The 18,699-nt window shown below is 43.7% G+C and overlaps 1 protein-coding gene across 1 annotated transcript in view; it reads right to left on the reverse strand.

Annotated features, from left to right (window-relative positions):
* TMEM132C (transmembrane protein 132C) overlaps positions 1-18,699 on the reverse strand; it is a 177,974-nt gene that overhangs the window by 39,220 nt on the left and 120,055 nt on the right. Inside the window, exon 4 of the mRNA XM_034435234.3 lies at positions 3,133-3,322. Within this exon, the coding sequence (XP_034291125.2) occupies positions 3,133-3,322 (190 nt within the window). The remainder of the gene's footprint in view (positions 1-3,132; positions 3,323-18,699) is intronic.

An 18,699-nucleotide genomic window follows, 5' to 3' on the forward strand; every position in this document is an offset into this window, starting at 1 on the left:
TGGCAGCTCTCCAAGCCAGATAAGGTCTGTGACTGTAAATTCTCCCTTGAAAGACTTTGCTGAAGGCGAATGAGAGGAATTCACTGTTTGTTTAATATTTTTTCTCAATATTTTTGAGGAAAAAAAAGTGGAACAACCTGCCTCCAGAAGTTGTGAATGCTCCAACACCGGAAGTTTTTAAGAAGATGTTGGATAACCATTTGTCTGAAGTGGTGTAGGGTTTCCTGCCTAAGCAGAGGGTTGGACTAGAAGACCTCCAAGGTCCCTTCCAACTCTGTTATTTTATAGTCTATCTACCTATCCCAAGTCCTTGGGAAGGACTCGATAGGTGGACAACAATGCCAAATCCTATTGGAACATCTGACTGACTGTGTGACCAACCATCATCATCATCATAATCCCAAAACCATTCCTTGATTCTCCACCCCCCATGCCAAATTGGAATGAATTTGCATTTCCCCCCCCCCATTTTTTTTAAAGCATCCAAACTCACAGAGCAGATTTGGATATATCTGAGCAGATGGCAACCTCAAACTTTTTTTCCCCTTTGAAGCTCCTGTTTTTCTCAGCCTGCAATTCCGAGCCAGGGAATTGTCAGGTAATCAGCTCGACGGGAGATTAACGCACAATTGAAGAAGAAATTAAAAAAAAAATAACGACAGCAAAATAAGGGGCTGGCTGGAACTGCGGAGTTAGCGGGGGAAAAAAAGAAGAGCGAATGTTCTTTTACCTTATCTGATCCTACCAGCATTTTATTTTTATTTTTTTTTCCCGAAAAAAGAAAATTCTAAGCATCGGTTCCTTTATTCACCTTGATGCTATTAGCAGGTTGCCTTTACAGGCTGTGCCAACCTTGCTGATACGTCTTGGCAGAAAACAGACACATCCATACCTAAGAAGGCAATTCAAAGTGTATTTTTAGGAAACATCCCAGTAATAGTTTCGGGTCTATTTATAATTTATTGGCCAAGCATCACCAAATCCTTTTAACGTTTCCCCAGATGAAGGACTTATTATTAACTTCTGATTAGCATCAGCTTGGCAGAATTGGCCTCGCTTGCTTTCTTTGACTAGGGTTGAGCCAAAAAATATTTGGCGTGTTACAGACATTTGGGTGGGTGTGTATCAAAGCTCTTCTCTTTCGGTGAATGTTTTGTTTACCCCTCCCAAGGATCATCTTTCCCAGATATTTGACCATGTGACTTTCACTTGTTTCTTACTTTCAGGGTGTATCATCGTTAAGGACAAAACTGGTTAATGACCAGGTAGCATGAGGTTAGCTTATCTGTTTCATTGGTGGCTTGGAGAAGACAATTGGAAAGAGGTCCATCTTTATAGGAGAGCTGAAGTGCGTAATGGTGAAGGGTTGGAGAGGGATCAGTGACAGTGGTGGGATTCAGCCAGTTTGCAGCTATTCGGGAGAACCGGTTGTTAACTTTTTAAGCAGTTCGGAGAACCGGTTGTTGGAAGAAATCTTATTTTGTTTTTTTCCCCCCACTTTACATCGCTAATCCTGTAAGGAAGGCAGGAAGGAAACATTCTGGTGTTGTTTCTAGCCTAATCTTTATTGCCCTGCTTACAGAAACTGACTCTCTGGTTAACCCTTATTACATTGTAACAGCCAGGGGTGGATTCTAATTTTTTTTACTACCGGTTCTGTGGGCGTGGCTTATTTTGTGGGTGTGACTTGGAGGTCATGTGACTAGGTGGGCTTGACTAGCTGGTCAGAGTCATTTCTGGAAGGTCCTCGCACTTACGACCAGTCCTTGCACTTACAACCCGACTCATTTGTTTGCTTTTAACACTGATCAGCTGTAGGACGGCCCTTTGAAGCCCCGCGGCAAGAGTTTAAACAGTTTTTTTCCCTCTAGTCATCAGCTGGGACTCAGGAGGCAGCAACAGATTGGGGGTGGGACCAAATAAAAGGTAAGAATAATGTGGGGGGGTGGGGGGTGGGAGGGTGGGGGGGGAGAACCGGTTTGGTGACGTCATATCGTCATCGCTACTGGCTCGGCTGAACCGGACCGAACCAGGAGGAACTCACCACTGGTAACAGCTAAGGTGAAGTGCCCATCGACGTGAGTGATGTTGAGTTGGCCACGCCTACACAGTCACATGACCATCGAGCCATGCCTACCCAGCTGATCATTAGAGCAGAGAACCGGTTGTCAAGTTATTTGAATCCCACCACTGATCAGTGAGAACCAGTTTTGAGTCTACCCTTAACCATGGAAGTTCATGCATTTCATCTGGATTTAACGGAACACAATTGTTGGGTTCATATAACCATAGAATGCTCAGACTAATCACACCATGGAGTAACATGAAGACACAGTTCACACAATGGGTAAAATCCATGGTGGGCCTTACAAACATGCCAAAATGCAACTACTATCCAGGCTGCCAAACCAAGCAAGGCATGTTGAGGTTCTTCTAAGGCAGTTTCCTTTATTGCTGCTCACTGATAGACAGAATCTTGCCAAACTAAAGTCATAGCGACTGGACTAATGCTCAACATTAGGGCATCAGCTCACCAACTCCATATTACGTGGCATTGCTATTTCAAAATATTAAAGCCACCTCTGGGTTGAATAGATGCATTCAATATGGTGTCATGATTAGAATGATGGACTTCAGCAGATCTCCAGTCTACTGAAAGGTTCGTCTTGAGTGCTCATCATCATCACCACCATCATTGTTTAACAACCCCATAATCCCTTGCGGGGTAGAGTCTGGGCAACTGAATGGAGCTGAGTGTTTACTGGCTGGATGCCTTTCCTGTTGCCAATGGGGAGTTTTGTTCAGCAGCTATATTCTCATTGTGCCCAGAGAGAGAAATATCTGCCTCTACCTAGGATCAAACTCACAGCCTCCTAATTGTGAGGCGAGAACTCTACCTCTAGGCCACCGCACCATTCCTTGGTCTTGAGTGATCATCAGCCAATAAACCATTCTTCAACCTATCTTTACTAGAATGTTAGGAAGACATTGCTCTCCAAACATCTTGGAGGGTAGGCATATTATTTTTTTAGGAAAAGTAATGAAGAAATGTCAAAGTTCCCATGAGAGCAGTACAAGAGTACAACAGATCTTTGGTAAATGTTGTAGGAATATCAACTTAGAATCTCTTACCATTGCTAGTGGGACAATCCCCACGAGATCCTTTTGGCAAATGAAAATTTCAGAAAGGGCCATCTCTGTCATCTTCTTCTGAGGATATTCCACTTGCCAGGATATTGGCTGGGTTCCCGAAAGGCTGCTGAAACTGGCAATTTCAAAATTCAGTCGCACAACTTCGCTGAACATGTTATTGTTGTTGCTTCTGGATGAAAAGAAACAGAGAAAAGGCGTTAGACTAGGCGGGATGGCAAAGGACGATTTTAAAAAAGATCTAGACAACCAGCAAAGCAACAACACATTGTACATGGACAATTGGAAAAGAAAGAACAGGGTTAAAAAAAAAAAAGAACACCGCTTTGGGGGGGGGGTCGAAAGCCCTACTAAGCAGGTAGATACAAAAGTATGAAGGCTATTGCTTAACGCATTGTAAGCTGCCCTGAGTCTCCGGAGAAGGGCGACATATAAATCGAACCAATAAATAAATAAATAAATAAATAAATAAATAAATAAATAAATAAATAAATAAATAAATAAATAAATAAACAAACAAACAAACAAACAAACAAACAAACAAACAAACAAACAAACATTTGTCCGGATAATAAATAATAATAAATAAATAAATAAATAAACATTTGTCCGGAGAAGGGCGGCATATAAATTGAACCAATAAATAAATAAATAAATAAATAAATAAATAAATAAATAAATAAACAAACAAACAAACATTTGTCTTTAAGCAAATAAGATGGCATCATTCCTAAGCACTTATCAATAAATACCGGATATATATAGAGAAAGTCTGAGTGTTGGGATTTTTAGGTAAAATGCGTTGGGGAAAGTGACCAGGCCAGTTAAGGAGAAAGCAAAATTATCTGTTTAAATCTGTTACCGTGAGTTGGAGAAACTGTATACCTCTTCTAGCAATTGGCTTGAGGGAGGGGAAAAATCATCATCATTAATCAAACAACTGTCACCTCTCCCCCCTGCATTTGAGCTGCAACCTACCTGGATGCATCCATCAAATCAATTTAACTGAAGGTCAGCTTGAAAGATGCTTCATCTTTATTTACCCCTTTCCCTTTGCAAAATTTCAACTCAGTGGGTGTGTCTAACTTGTCCCTGGCTAGATTTCGAAGCTGGCAATCCCTTTTGTTTGTTTGTTTTTTTGCACTGTTCGTACTCTGAATGGATTTCACAATAATTCACAACTATGCAATATCATAACGAAAGTTGGATATGAGGACAATGCACCCTTGATCACATTCTAGGGACATCCATAAAATGGGTGGGGGAGGTAGAAAGGAGAAGAAGGCAAGTGAGAAGAAGGGGGTTGTCATAAGTCCAGAATGTCTCCACATTGTCTGAAAAGCCATCTGCTCTGTCCCCTCCCACGAGTGGCTTTGCAGAAGCTCAAATAGCCCGGCAGTAACAAACGCAGGCTAGAGAGATTGAAGCTGGCCCTTTAATAAACAGTTCTCTTTCAAAAGTATATCAGTTCAGTAATTACCAGGCAATGTTCCAGAGGTCTTGGCAGACAGCCAGCAGGCTAATGCAGGAATGCAGACTCCTTTTCAAAACTCAAAACTAGCAGTTCTAAACTCCACTGCATCCAAAACACCAACAAATTGTTCACCACGCCTTTCCGGCCCAGCCACACCCCTTTTATACTTTGTAAGGTGTGGCCCTACGTCTCCTGACCACACCTCTTGGGACGTGGCAATAGCTGTTCTCTACGACGTCTCCTACGTCTCTCTCTTGCATCCAATAGGGGCTCCCTCTCCTCATTACCGGCCTCTGTTTCCTCCTCAATTTGTCTGGGGTCCAGAGGCACGTCAGCAACTGTCAGTTCTTGCTGACTCACCAGTGAAGACGGCCCCTCCGGCACATAGCTCCTGCCAGCTTCCTCCATATCATCCTCCGAATCAGCATGCAAAGATAAATCAGCCTCCGGGACCGGAGTCTCACCACCATCATTCAGTTCAGTTCATCTCCAAGACTCTCCACTAAGGATCCAATCTGCGTTGGTCAACTGGGACCAGAGGTTTAGTCTTCTGAGCTTTCAGACTTGTGCTGGAGTCCATCCTCAGGGAATTTCTCTCTCACCAGAATGTGTCCCAAAAGATGCTTTTTTCAGGAGGCAACTGGACTTTTTTATTTTTTTGCAGACTACAGGAACCATCTGCACCACTCAGGTGACTCTGAGGACACAGATAAACCTCCAAGTGGCCTCAACGACCCTCTCAAAGGATTCAAATGACCAGCAGTCTGCAAGGAATATAAATCCTTCCATTCCCCACCATCCTGTCAGAGCTGGAGAAGCTTCTTGGATGAGAAGCAAAACATCTTCAAAAGAAAAAACAAGAAAGTCCAGTTGCCTCCTGAAAAAAAGCATCAAAAGTTCTCTCTGAGCAGACGGGGTACCAATCATAAAAATATCTATACCCTCCCCCCCCAAATTCAAACCACCTCTCTTGTCACCATCAGTCAGCTAAATCTTAATTTCTTCTCAATGCAGCTTACACAGAAGAGTTCAAATGCTGCGTTAAAAATGGTGGCACTGGACAATTTTGCTCTCCCTCCTGCTTAAAAGGAAAAATGGCATCAATTCCTTCAACCTTTTGCCTTCAAGCCTTTGAACGGTTTCCTCTTGCTCTCTTCAAATTTCCTTAAATCCATTTGGCCTAAAACTTTTACAAAAGGAACTCAGCGGTGTTATTCAGACGGAAGCTAACCTAACTCCGGTGCCATCTCTTTCTTCCTTTGAGACGCTCTCTCGCTTTTTAGTATTCACCTGATGTGCCATTCTCAGGCTGAGAATGCGGAAAACAAAAGACTCAGAGAAAAGCATCACTTTAAGGGCTTTAAAGTTGCAGAAAATGGATACAATTAAGAAAGACAGCCTCTTTAGGAAGGCGCGGGGAAAGGAAAGTCACTTCTTTAAAAACAGATGCTATTTTTACATTTTTCTCTGTGTCAATAGGAAACCTGCCAACTAAAAACAAATTATAAGTCTAATGAAGTTGAATTTTCCTCCCACAGGGTTATGCCCCAAACTAGATAACTGTTTCAGGTCAAGATATCCTTTTTTTAGAAGGATGTGATTAGATGACTTCACAAAAGACTTCTGGGAAGACAACCAAGCTCCCCCCAGTTGGATAATTCGGACTCTCCCAGTTGGGGTTCTGTGGATCCCAGGGGCAAGAAGGGTCAAAACCTGCAAGAGATGAGTGCAGTGTTGCAATGGAAGCCCCGCCCCTTTTGTACACGGCTGTGACATTGCCTGCACGAACACAAGGGACAGTGGGTACACCATTGCACCTACCATATTTCCTATTTGTAGATGAGCAAAAGTTGGTTCAGTACCTTGGAGAGCTCCGGTCAAATCCTCTTGTTTCAGCTCTTGATAGTTTCATAGAATCATAGAAATCCTAGGGCTGGAAGGGACCTTGGAGGTCTTCCAGTCCTCTGCGTCAGCTCTTGATATTTTCATAGAATCATAGAGTCCTAGGGCTGGAAGGGAGGTCTTCAAGTCCTCTGCTTCAGCTCTTGAGTTTCATAGAATCATAGAGTCCTAGGGCTGAAAGGGACCTTGGAGGTCTTCCAGTTCTCTGCTTCAGCTCTTGATATTTTCATAGAATCATATGGAAGGGAAGGAACCTTGGAGGTCTTCTAGTCCAACCCTCTGCCCAAGACAGGAGTCCTTATTCCAGACAAATGGTTGGCCAATCTTTTCCTGAAAACTTCCAGCAATGAAGCACCCACAACATCCGGAAACAAGCCATTCCACGATGTTCCCACTGATGGGAAAGCTCTAGGTTGGATCTCGCTCTCTGAAAAGCTTCCATCCATTCCTTCTTGTCTTGCCTTCTAGTGCTTTGGAGAACAGCTCTTCTCTGTGACAGCCCTTCAAGTATTGGAAGATGGCTATCATGTCTCCTCTGAGGCTTCTCTTCATTACGCTAAAGATGTCTAACTCCCTTAGCCATTCATCACACAATTTAGCCTCCAGACCCAACCGGCTTCTAACAAGCAAAGTCAGTGGAGGAGTTCGATTTGCTTAACAAGCATGTGAATCATTAAACAACCATGACAAAAAGGATTGTAACATCAGAATTGACTCTGTTCCCAATTGTGATTGTAAGTCAAAGACTACCAGTAGAGTTGTGTTGAATTTATATTGACCGACAAAGAAATAAAGGGAGACTAGTATAGATCTATTTCAAGCTATTTAGCTCTCATAAGCTAGCCATACCCTTTCTGGGATTCGAACCCAGGCTACTTGCATATTAGGTAGATGACTTGACCTCTAAGCCACGGGCTCTCCCCGCAGATGCAGTATCCTCCAACCCATATTTGGGTAGACCAGGTTGTTTAGTTTAGTTTTTAGTTTTATTAAATTTATATATCAGGTTGCCCTGATAGACTGGTCTCACCAGGGAAAAACACTTCATCTCTCCCCTGATATAGCCAACAAAACGAGTCCCAGTTCTCTGCCTCCCGAGTCCCAGCTGATCAGGAGGAAATGGGGATTTTGCAGTAGCCTTCCCCCGGATTGGGAAGGGAATGGAGCAGTGGTGAAATGTAAAATTTGTTACTACCAGTTCTGTGGGCGTGGCTTGGTGGTGGTGGGGTAATATGACTGAGTGGGCGTGGTCAACTTTTTTTTTTTTTTTTACTTTTAAAATCATTTTTTCTACAACCTCTTCGGCTGAAGAAGTTGTAAAAAAAAATGCTTTTAATAAAGCCTCTGATGATCCCAGCTAAGCCACGCGATCATCAGAGGCTTTTTTTTTTTTTTTACTTTTAAAAGCATTTTTTTAGGCCAAAGAGGTTGTAGAAAAAATGCTTTTAAAAGTAAAAAAAAAAAAAAGCCTCTGATGATTGCGTGGCTCAGCTGGGCAATGGGGGGGGGCGGGGGGCAGGGATTTTTTTTTTTAAAAAAATTGATTTATATGCCGCCCTTCTCCGGAGACTCAGGGCGGCTTACAATGCGTTAAGCAATAGCCTTCATCCTTTTGTATATATTTATACAAAGTCAGCTTATTGCCCCCACAACCCGGGTCCTCATTTTACCTACCTTTGAAAGTATGGAAGGCTGAGTCAACCTTGAGCCTGGCGAGATTCGAACCTGCAGTAATTGCAGGCAGCTGGTCTTAATAACAGGGTGCTTTAGACCACTGTACTACCAAGGCTACTGGTTCTCCGAACCACCCGCCTCCATCGCTACCAGATCGGGTGATCCGGTCCGAACCGGGAGCATTTCACCCCTGGAATGGAGATTTTACAGTATCCTACATGCCCACCAAGCCACACCCACCAAGCCACACCCACAGAACCGGTAGTAAAAAAAATTGAAGCCCATCCCTGGTGCAAACCCTCCTTCAGCTTACTGCCTGTAAGGCGTTCTCGGGATCCCGCTTCAAAATATAGTTCAGCCTCGTCCAGTTAACTAATAATGAACTTCCTATGCAGTGATTTAATCCACAGCCTGAAGCAGAAGATGGGGAAATGCTCATCTTTTTATTGGCTAAGCAGAGAAAATTACCTCGCGAAAGAAATGTATTGAAAGCCGAAGCATTTTAAGGAGAAAGAATTTTGGTGTGTAGGTGTGCGTATTTGCCAACACAGCTATTTCCAAAGCAATTTCCATATTCTTTTTATTTAGCCCCAGAAACACTTCTCCAAGCTGAAGACTGTAATGCAGTTCTAATATACAAGAGTAGCCCAGCTGGTGCCACTATTCTCATTCTTTATTTTTATTTATTTTATTTTATCTCGAATTTATATACCACACTTTCTCCCAAGGGACTCAGGGCGGTGTAGAGCCAGATAAAAACATACAATACAAACATTAAAAACAATTAAAAGGATATATATTAATTTGGCCCCAATTTAAGATAACAAACCAATTAAAAATTAAAAAATATTAAAAAAAATATGTTAAGCCAGCCCGGCTTGCTGAAAAAAGAAAGTTTTAAGGGCACGGCGGAAGGCACCGAGGTCTTGGATTCTCCTTATCTCTGAGGGCAGCTGATTCCAGAGGGTAGGTGCCCCCACAGAGAAAGCCCTCCCCCTGGGGGTCACCAGCCTACATAGTTTGGCTGATGGCACCCCGAGGAGGCCCTCTCTGTGGGAGCGCACGGGTCGATGGGAGGCCGTCGGTAGCAGCAGGCAGTCTCAAAGATAACTAGGTCCTATGCCATGGAGCGCTTTAAAGGTGGTAACCAACACCTTGAGGCGCACCCGGAAGACCACTGGGAGCCAGTGCAGCTCACGCAGGAGCGGTGTTATATGGTAGCGCCAAGCGGCTCCCGTAATTACCCGCGCGGCCACATTCTGGACCAGTTGGAGCCTCCGAGTGCTCCTCAAGGGGAGCCCCATGTAGAGAGCATTGCAGTAGTACAGGCGCGGTAGTCAGTCAGTAGTCAATCCCAAACTCAGAATTCCAGTCCTAATAATAAGAAATAAAATATTCTCCAAGCTACTAGATAGAATATAAAATATATAGAATAACAGAGTTGGAAGGAACCAGTGGGGGTTTCAAAATTTTTTAGTACAGATTCTGTGGGTGTGGCTTGGTGGACGTGGCAGGGGAAGGATACTGCAAAATCCCCATTTCCTCCTGACCAGCTGGGACTTGGGAGGCAGAGAATAGATGGGGGAAGGGCCAGTCAGAATTTTTACTACCAGTTCTCCAAACTAGTCAAAATTTCCGCTATTGGTTCTCCATAACTGGTCAGAATCTGCTGAAACCCACCTCTGGAAGGGACCTTGGAGGTCTTCTAGTCCAACCCCCTGCTCAGGCAGGAAACCCAATACCATTTCATCCAATCTCTTCTTAAAAACTTCCAGTGTTGGAGCATTCACAACTTCTGGAGGCAAGTTGTTCCACTGATTAATTGTTCTAACTGTCAGGAAATTTCTCCTTAGTTCTAGGTTGCTTCTCTCCTTGATTAGTTTCCACCCATTGCTTCTTGTCTTGCCTTCAAGTCCTTTGGAGAATAGCTTGACTGCCTCTTCTTTGGGGCAGCCCCTGAGATATTGGAAGACTGCTATCATATCACCCCTAGTCCTTCTTTTCATCAGATTAGACATACCCAGTTCCTGCAACCGTTCTTCATATGTTTTAGCTTCCTGTCCCCTAATCATCTTTGTTGCTCTTCTCTGCACTCTTTCTAGAGTCTCCACATCTTTTTTACATCGTGGTGACCAAAACTGGATGCCAAATTCCAAGTGTGGCCTTACCAAGTGACCTTATAAAGTGGTATTAACACTTCAGGTGATCTTGATTCTATCCCTCTGTTGATGCAGCCTAGAACTGAGTTGGCTTTTTTGGCAGCTGCTGCACACGGCTGGCTCATATTTAAATGGTTGTACGCTAGAGATCCCTCTCACAGTTACTGCTATTGAGCAAGGTACCACCTATACTGTACCTGTGCATTTTGTTTTTATTGCCTAAATGTAGAATCTTAATTTTTTCACCATTGAATTTCATTTTGTTAGATAGCGCCCAATGTCATTCAAGGCTGAGCTGAGAGCTGATATGGAAAAAACCGAGAATCAGGGGGTTGGACTAGAAGACCTCCAAGGTCCTTTTCAACCTTATTATTCTATTCTATTATTATTCTATTGTATTCTATTGTCTTAATTCGACTTGTATTTACAACCACAACTGAGCCCAAAATTTCCGTTGTTCAGTGAGACATTTGCTAAGTGAGCTTTGCCCCATTTTACAGCTTTTCTTGCCATGGTTGTTAAGTGAATCACTGAAGTTGTTAAGTTAGTAAGATGGTCGTTGAATGAATCTGGCTTCCCCATTGTCAGAAGGTCGCAGAAGAGGATGATGTGGCCCTGGGACACTATAACCGTCATAAATCTGAATCAGTTGCCCAGTGCCTTTGATCACTTGATCGTGAGGATGCTGAAAAGTTTGTAACTCTGAAAAATGGTCATAAATAACTTTGGGTTTCAGTTTGGCTAGCCTAAAGAAAAGAAGAATTAGGGGTGACATGAGAGCAGTGTTCCAATATTTTGAGGGGTTGCCACAAAGAAGAGGGGGTCAAATTGTTCTCCAATGCACCAGAAGGCAGGACAAGAAGCAACGGATGGAAACCAATCAAGGAGAGAAGCAACCTGGAATTAAGGAGAAACTTCCTAACAGTGAGGACAATTAACCAGTGGAACAGCTGGACTTCAGATGTTGCTCCATCGCTGGAGGTTTTTAAGAAGAAACTACACAGCCACTTATCTGAAATAGTATAGGTTCTCCTGCTTGAGCAGGGGGCTGGACTAGAAGACCTCCAAGGTCCCTTCCAGCTCTATTCTATTCTATTCAACATTTTTCAGTGCTCTTGTAACAATCACTAAATGAACTGTTGTAAGTCAAGGACTACCTGTTCTGCCCCAGCTACGGACCCCAAAGAACGCAGCACACACAAATCTTGGTTTACTAAATAAACCAGTCTTTTACAACAACGGCTGTTAATGAACTGCATTAACAGCCCCCAAGAATTCAAAGAATAATAACTGAAAGCTTACTGTGGTTGGCAGAATGCCCAGAAGCAATTTGCAGGAAGCTGATAAGATAAGCAAGACAAGACACGAAGGTATGTGAACGAAGTTGTTCTCTGCAAATTGCTTCAGTTGGCGTTCCTCCTTAAATAGGCTAAGGGAGTGGCCAATTAGCCCCAAGCCTTACTCTCAAGGAGACCTCCTCCTGAGGAGCCACTCCTGCCTTTTGGCAGCTCTGCGTGCCTGTGCATCGAGAAGAGGCTCCTCCTCTTCGTCCTCTTCACTTAAGGGAGCTTCTGGAGGTTCTGAAGGCCCTGGCTGAATCCCTGCCTCTGGCACCACTTCTTCTCCAGCCTCCTCATTGTCCGACTCGAGTGCCAGCTGCACAGGCTGCTGGCGCAGCACCACTCCAGCCTCCTCGCTGTCTGAATCAGCTGCTAGCTGCACAGGCTACGTATGGGCCACAACACTACCTGTAGTTATGTCAGGGTTCCAAGTAACACCCCCAAAATGTGGCAGGTCTGAAGGCCTAATGCAAAAGATGGCTTCCAGGCCTGACAAGTTATTTAAGAAAATTGGAACCCTAAACAAGCTTATTTGCTGCCGAGTGGATGCTTTTAGAGGGTAAATTCTGTTAAACTTATATTGGCTTAGGTTTGTTTTCAACACAACATTCTAATTCTGAAGGACACAATACCCATTCCGAGAACAAGAAGTGTGAACCTTACTTGACACCGAGTTTGTTAGGATGCAAGTTAGCCGATAACATCTCCATGAAGCCCAATCAGCGTAAGGACCATCCTTGCTACTCGGCTGATGGTTCTTGGAGAAAAACAGAATTTAGAGGGCCTTATGGCAGAATCGGTCATATTTTGGTCCACCTCTGTCATCCTTTCCTAGAGGATAAACAAGTCACTGTCCACTCTTGGGAACACAACAAAATTGTTCATTGTTAAATGTCCATCTTTGCATTTTGGCCCAGCTTATAGATCAGCAAACAGAACAGAGAGTCAAAGGGACAAATGGATGGAAGTGTTTTAATGATTTTTGTCCACAATATCTCTATCCTGAGAAATAAAAATGCAATATAGGAAAATAAAAGGAACAATATTCCAAACTATGTAAAAAAAATATTAAGGACAGGCACAGATGCCAGTGAGTACCAGAGTCTACTGTTGTGACCTAGGCCCAAGTAGTTATTACCAGACACAATCAGTTCCTAAACAAACTTATTTTATTAGAACAGCTGAGAATTACTTCATTCTCAGCTTAGTCCAAATTAATTCCAAAACAAGTCCTTCAGAAAAAGTCCTTCGGCCTTATCACAAACCTTTGTCTTCTTTGGCACCCTGCCAGAGGCTTTTCTTGGCAAAGCCCCACGAAGTTCAGAAACAAGAGAGGCCTGACAAGAAACAAATGTAGTAATGTTGCTTTCTTACAAAGAGCCCAAGAGCCTTTGCTGCTCTTTTAAGCCTTCTGGGAGTGGCCAATCATCTCCTGGCCTTACTCCCAAGCTGTCCTTTTTGCTTTAGCTGCTCTTGCCTTCTGGCAGCTCTTCGCATGCGTGCACTAGGAACAGGCTCCTCCTGTTTCTCTGCCTCTCTGCTGTCTGCCTCTGGAGGCTCCGGAGTCTGCGCATCACTCCCAAATGGCCCTGGCCCCATCTCTGCCTCTGATGCAGAGCCCTTGTCCAGGCCTTCCCCAGACTCCAGGACTGGCACATTGCCCTCCCCATCCTCCTCACTGTCCGACTCAACAGCTACATAGAATAGATGGGAATTCATCATTGATCAGGATCAGAGGTGGTATTCAGCCGGTTCAAAGGTGGTATTCAGCTGGTTCGCGTGAACCGGTAGCGGCGATCGCGGGTGGCCCCGCCCACCTGCCCAGGCTCCAAGTCATGCTATTTAGGCAAGTTTTTGAGGCTGGGCTCATGCATAGAAGACATGTGAACGAGCAAAGTGCACGCACAGAAGGCTGGGCGCATTCGTGAACAGCGCACATGTGGTGAACTGGTGGTAAAGGTAAGTGAAACCCAGCCCTAATCAGAATCTGAATTTTTTAATTTTTTTTTAATTTGATTTATATGCCGCCCTTCTCCGGAGACTCAGGGTGGCTTACAATGCGTTAAGCAATAGCCTTCATACTTTTGTATATTTATACAAAGTCAGCTTATTGCTCCCACAAACTGGGTCCTCATTTCACCTACCTTAGAAAGGATGGGAGGCTGAGTCAACCTTGAGCCTTGGAGAGATTCGAACCAGCAGTAATTGCAGGTGCTTAGACCACTATCTGTCTCTGCTTTACTTTTTGACTCTCTTAATAGGGCAGAGAAGGATCCATCTCCCTTCCTGCTCTGCCTTCTTTGTAATTATTGATGCTGCTTTCCTATTTTGACTGGGAGGACAAACTTATTTATGACAAGTCAAAGAACTGAGAATATCGGAGGTGTAAATGGAACGGCCTCTTTTCCCCCCCAAGCTTAGCTGAAAATAGGGATTTCAACAAGGCACCGAGAAAGAGGCAGGAATGCACAGAGGATTTAACTCAACTCAACTTGGTGATTGGCCCAAAAGTCACCCAGTTGGCTGTTATGCCTAAGGCAGGATTAGAACTCAAAGTCTCTTGGTGATTGACCCAAAGTCACCTAGCTGGCTTTCATGTCTAAAGCAGGACTAGAAGTCAGAGTTTCCTGATAATTGGCTTAGTCACCCAGTTGCGCTCCCTCTCTCTCTCTCTCTCTCTCTCTCTCTCTCTCTCTCTCTCTCTCTCTCTCTCTCTCTCTCTCTCTCTCTCTCACACACACACACACACACACACACTTGGGAACAGCAGCAGCAGCAGCAAAACTCCTTGCTGATGCCTATTTGGAGATGCGCTTCTCCAAAGCTCCCGTCTCAACAGTTCCTTGACATTTAAGTCAAAACTAAATTCTGCAGAAGGTCAGCGCAGAAACATGATGGGCGGCCCAGACGAGATCAACTCACAACTAACCCTGCCACAAAGCACAGGTTGAATGGAAAGATGGATGAACTTTATCTCCGCGAGGAGGTAATTCGTTTTCTCGTGAACTGCCAGAAACACTGTTTTGCTGGGGTTTTTTTTCCCCCTACAATATTGATTGGCTTCTCCTAGCCTATTGATCAGCTGTCACATCCTTCCCCACCCTCCCCCAGAGAAGGGGCTTAAAAAACAAGCCCCTGTCTACTTAATCCAGTGTTCTGTTTCCAACCAGAGCTACATGGTTCCCTCTAGGCAGGAACCACATAAGTAGATATATGAGAAATATGATCACGGTTGGACCAGAATTACAAGAAGTAGAGGAGAGGGTTTCAAACCAACTGTTTGATGGCAGTTACTTCATGTATTGTAGGAAGAGCAGGAAGAGCTGGGGGGGGGAGTTAAGCATGCCATCAGTTTAGGGTTGTTACGTTCCCACAAAGAGTTCAAGTCCAACCCCTCCTGAATTCCGTTGACTCTTATCTGGTACCGATTTAATACTGAACTTTTGTTGACTAGATTCTTCTGTGTAGGCTTGAATAAATCTTCTAGGCTGATTAGGCTGACGAGCCGCGGTGGCGCAGCGCTTAGAGTGCAGTACTGCAGGCTACTTTCTGCTGACTGCCGGCTGACTGCAATTTGGCAGTTCAAATCTCAGCCTTCCATCCTTCCAAAGTCAGTAAAAGGAGGAATCAGATTGTTGGGGGCAACGTGCTGACTCTGTAAACCGCTTAGAGAAGGCTGTAAAGCACTGTGAAGCGGTATATAAGTCTAAGGACTATTGCTATTGTCCTTCCTTCCTTCCTTCCTTCCTTCCTTCCTTCCTTCCTTCCTTCCTTCCTTCCTTCCTTCCTTCCTTCCTTCCTTCCTTCCATGGTGCACAGTGGTTAGAATGCAGCATTGCATGCTAATTCTGCCAACTGCCAGGAGTTCGATCCTGACTGGCTCAAGGTTGACTCAGCCTTCCATCCTTCCGAGGTGGGTAAAATGAGGACCCAGATTGTTGGGGGCAACATGCTGACTCTGTAAACTGCTTAGAGAGGGGGCTGAAAAGCACTGCAAAACAGTCTATAAGTCTAAGTGCTATTGCTAGTGTTATTGCCCGCCCTTCCTTCCTCCCTGACTCTGTAAACTGCTTAGAAAGGGCTGTAAAGCACTATAAAGCGGTATATAGGTCTAAATGCTATTGCTATTAATGTCAGGTGCAAAGAATCAGCACCATTCATAAGGTTGCAGGATGCTCCATCCCAGAAGACAAGGTATACCAATGAATCATTGTAGCAACTCTGATTTCTTAGAAGTAGAGGTTGGTGTGACTTCACAATTGTACTTCACTCATTCCTTTCCTGAAGCAAAATCCCCACTCAAAGGGTGCTCCTCCTCTCATAAATATCATCACTTCTTGATCAAAGGCTTATTCGTGGTCACCATCTTTCCTTCTCAATTGTTGGTGTCTTCTGTGCGTCTCAGAATGCTCGGACCATTGAAGAACTGACTCACCAGAACATTCATCTGAGAAGTATTTCCTTTCCCTAATCATCAGCTGGAGATATCAACTCTACTCTCCAGAAGACAGATGCACAAGCAAGATATGGTGCTGTCAACTAGCTAAGCATTTCCAGTCTGCTCTCAAGTTGCCATGGGCAGAAAGGGGGAAGAACTGACAGAACAATTCAGCAGCCACATTCCACGCATACCTTCCTCCAAGGTTGGATCTCAGATTACCAGTTTGTGAGACGTGGTTTCTACAGCCCGGGAAAGTGCCTCGTTGGAGAATGTGATTTATGACACAGCCTGAGAGGAGGGGGGAAACAGGGTCAGAGCTGAGCCATAAATTATGTGCAGCAGAGTTGACTACACTTGGGAAGCTGCCAACATGTTGCTCCTAATAAATAACTGGATTTCTTTTGAAACCTGGCTTGAGGCTCATGCGTTAATTAGGGCATTTGTCGGAGCCCTGACAGGAGCCAAGTTTGACCCCTGTGATGTGACCCAGATGTGAAACCAAATGAAGTTTGGTATCACTAGCAAAGATGAGAAGACCCATCTGTATGTGCCACTCAAGAATGCTTTCTTCCTTTTTAGGACAACCTGCTTCTCTAATCTCTAGAGAAGATGACCTTTTAACCGGTGTTAAATAAAGATTCAACTATTGGACCAATAAAATTTTGGGCCCATAGAACAGCGCATCTTAACTTCCATTCTGGATATCAAAATGTCTTGGTCGTACATGATGATTTATTAAAGTAAGAACATCGCTGAAAAAGTTAGGGGAATAGAGTCTTTCTGTTCTCCAAAATTTAGAGATCCATTTGATGTTCCCAGCCACATCCAATTTTTATGATCTGGAGCTCCATGTGATGTTTTCCATCAGTAATTCCGGGTAAGCAATTCTCATCTTAACTGGAGGACAATGAAAAATTAATCTCTGCTGAATGTAACTTAAGTTTTTCAGAGCAACAGCAAAACTACTTAAGCATTATCCCTTTCAACAGATGTTTTCTGACTGCTTTCATTTACAAAAATACCTATCATGTTTTTACTGTTTCCTTGAGGAAAACCACACAAATACACAATCAGTTGGAATTAATAAAATGTTCCCTGCAGAAAAAGAGGCTTTCAAGCTGCCATTTCTAACACTGATCAGAAATGATTGAAAAGCAATGAACGAGAGATATCTACCTTCTTCTCTTTGATTAAGCTTCAGTATGCTTAACTACAAAAGACTGCTCAATCTTATTGCATAATCACCTCTCTTTTTATCTCTCATGAACATCTGTTTCTGCTTTTGGAAAAGCTGAGGTGTCACAAGTGAAAAGTTATGTGTCTATAAGGAGGAAAAGTACCTTGAAGAAAACAATGAGGATGTCAACTCAAGGTATCTCCTGATATCTTAAAACGGTGTTTCTTAACCATGGCCACTTGAAAATGTATGGACTTCCCCTCCCAGATTTTCCCAGCCAGCATGATGACTTAAATTGTGTGGACTTCAACCTTAGGATGTGTGGACTCCCAGAATTCCTCAGCCAGCATGGCAATCTTAAGATCTGTGGACTTCAATCTTAAAGATGTATGGACTTTGACTCTCAAAATTCCCCAGTCAGCATGACTACCGGAACATGTGTAGATTTCAACCTTATGATATGTAGACTTCAACTTCCAGAATTCCCCAGCCAGCATGACAACTTTAAGATGTGTGGACTTCAAGAACAGTTTTTCCCCGAACACCATCACTCTGCTAAACAAATAATTCCCTCAACACTATCAAACTATTTACTAAGTCTCCACTACTATTAATCTTCTCATTGTTCCCACCACCCATCTCCTTCCACTTATGACTGTATGACTGTAACTTTGTTGCTTGTATCCCTACGATTTATATTGCTTATTTCTACCCTATGACTATCATTAAGTGTTGTACCTTATGATTCTTGATGAACATATCTTGTCTTTTTATGTACACTGAGAGCATATGCACCAAGACAAATTCCTTGTGTGTCCAATCACACTTGGCCAATAAAGAATTCTATTCTATTCTATTCTCCTCTCCTCTCCTCTCCTCTCCTCTCCTCTCCTCTCCTCTCCTCTCCTCTCCCTCCTCTCCCTCCTCTCCCCTCCCCTCCCCTCCCTTCATCTCCTCTCCTCTCCTTTTCTCTTTTCTACCTTCAAATGTGTGGACTTCCAGAATTCCCCAGTTAGCAAGGCTTCCCCCCACCCCTTCTAATTCACCAACAACTTTGAACCTTCAGCTACATGCCTTGTTTCACATCTTAGTTTTATCTATGTTTTTAAATGTATGGGTTGAGTCTCATCATTTTCTTCAAGAGGATTAGAACAAGTAAAGATGGTGGCTTTAACCTTGTGATCGAGGCCCCACCCCTTTTTACGGGTCATGGATGCCATCTTTAGTTTTTGACCCCCACCTCTAGATGACTTTGATTTAGGGGAGGATATATTAACATTTATAGGGACATGGTGGCTCAGTGACTAAGATGCTGAGCTTATTGATCGAAAGGTCATTAGTTCAGCAGTTCGAATCCCATGTGCTGCGTAACGGTGTGAGCT

The sequence above is a fragment of the Pantherophis guttatus genome, chromosome 17 (assembly GCF_059756535.1).
Source record: "Pantherophis guttatus breed Tessera chromosome 17, ASM5975653v1, whole genome shotgun sequence".
NCBI lineage: Eukaryota > Metazoa > Chordata > Lepidosauria > Squamata > Colubridae > Pantherophis > Pantherophis guttatus.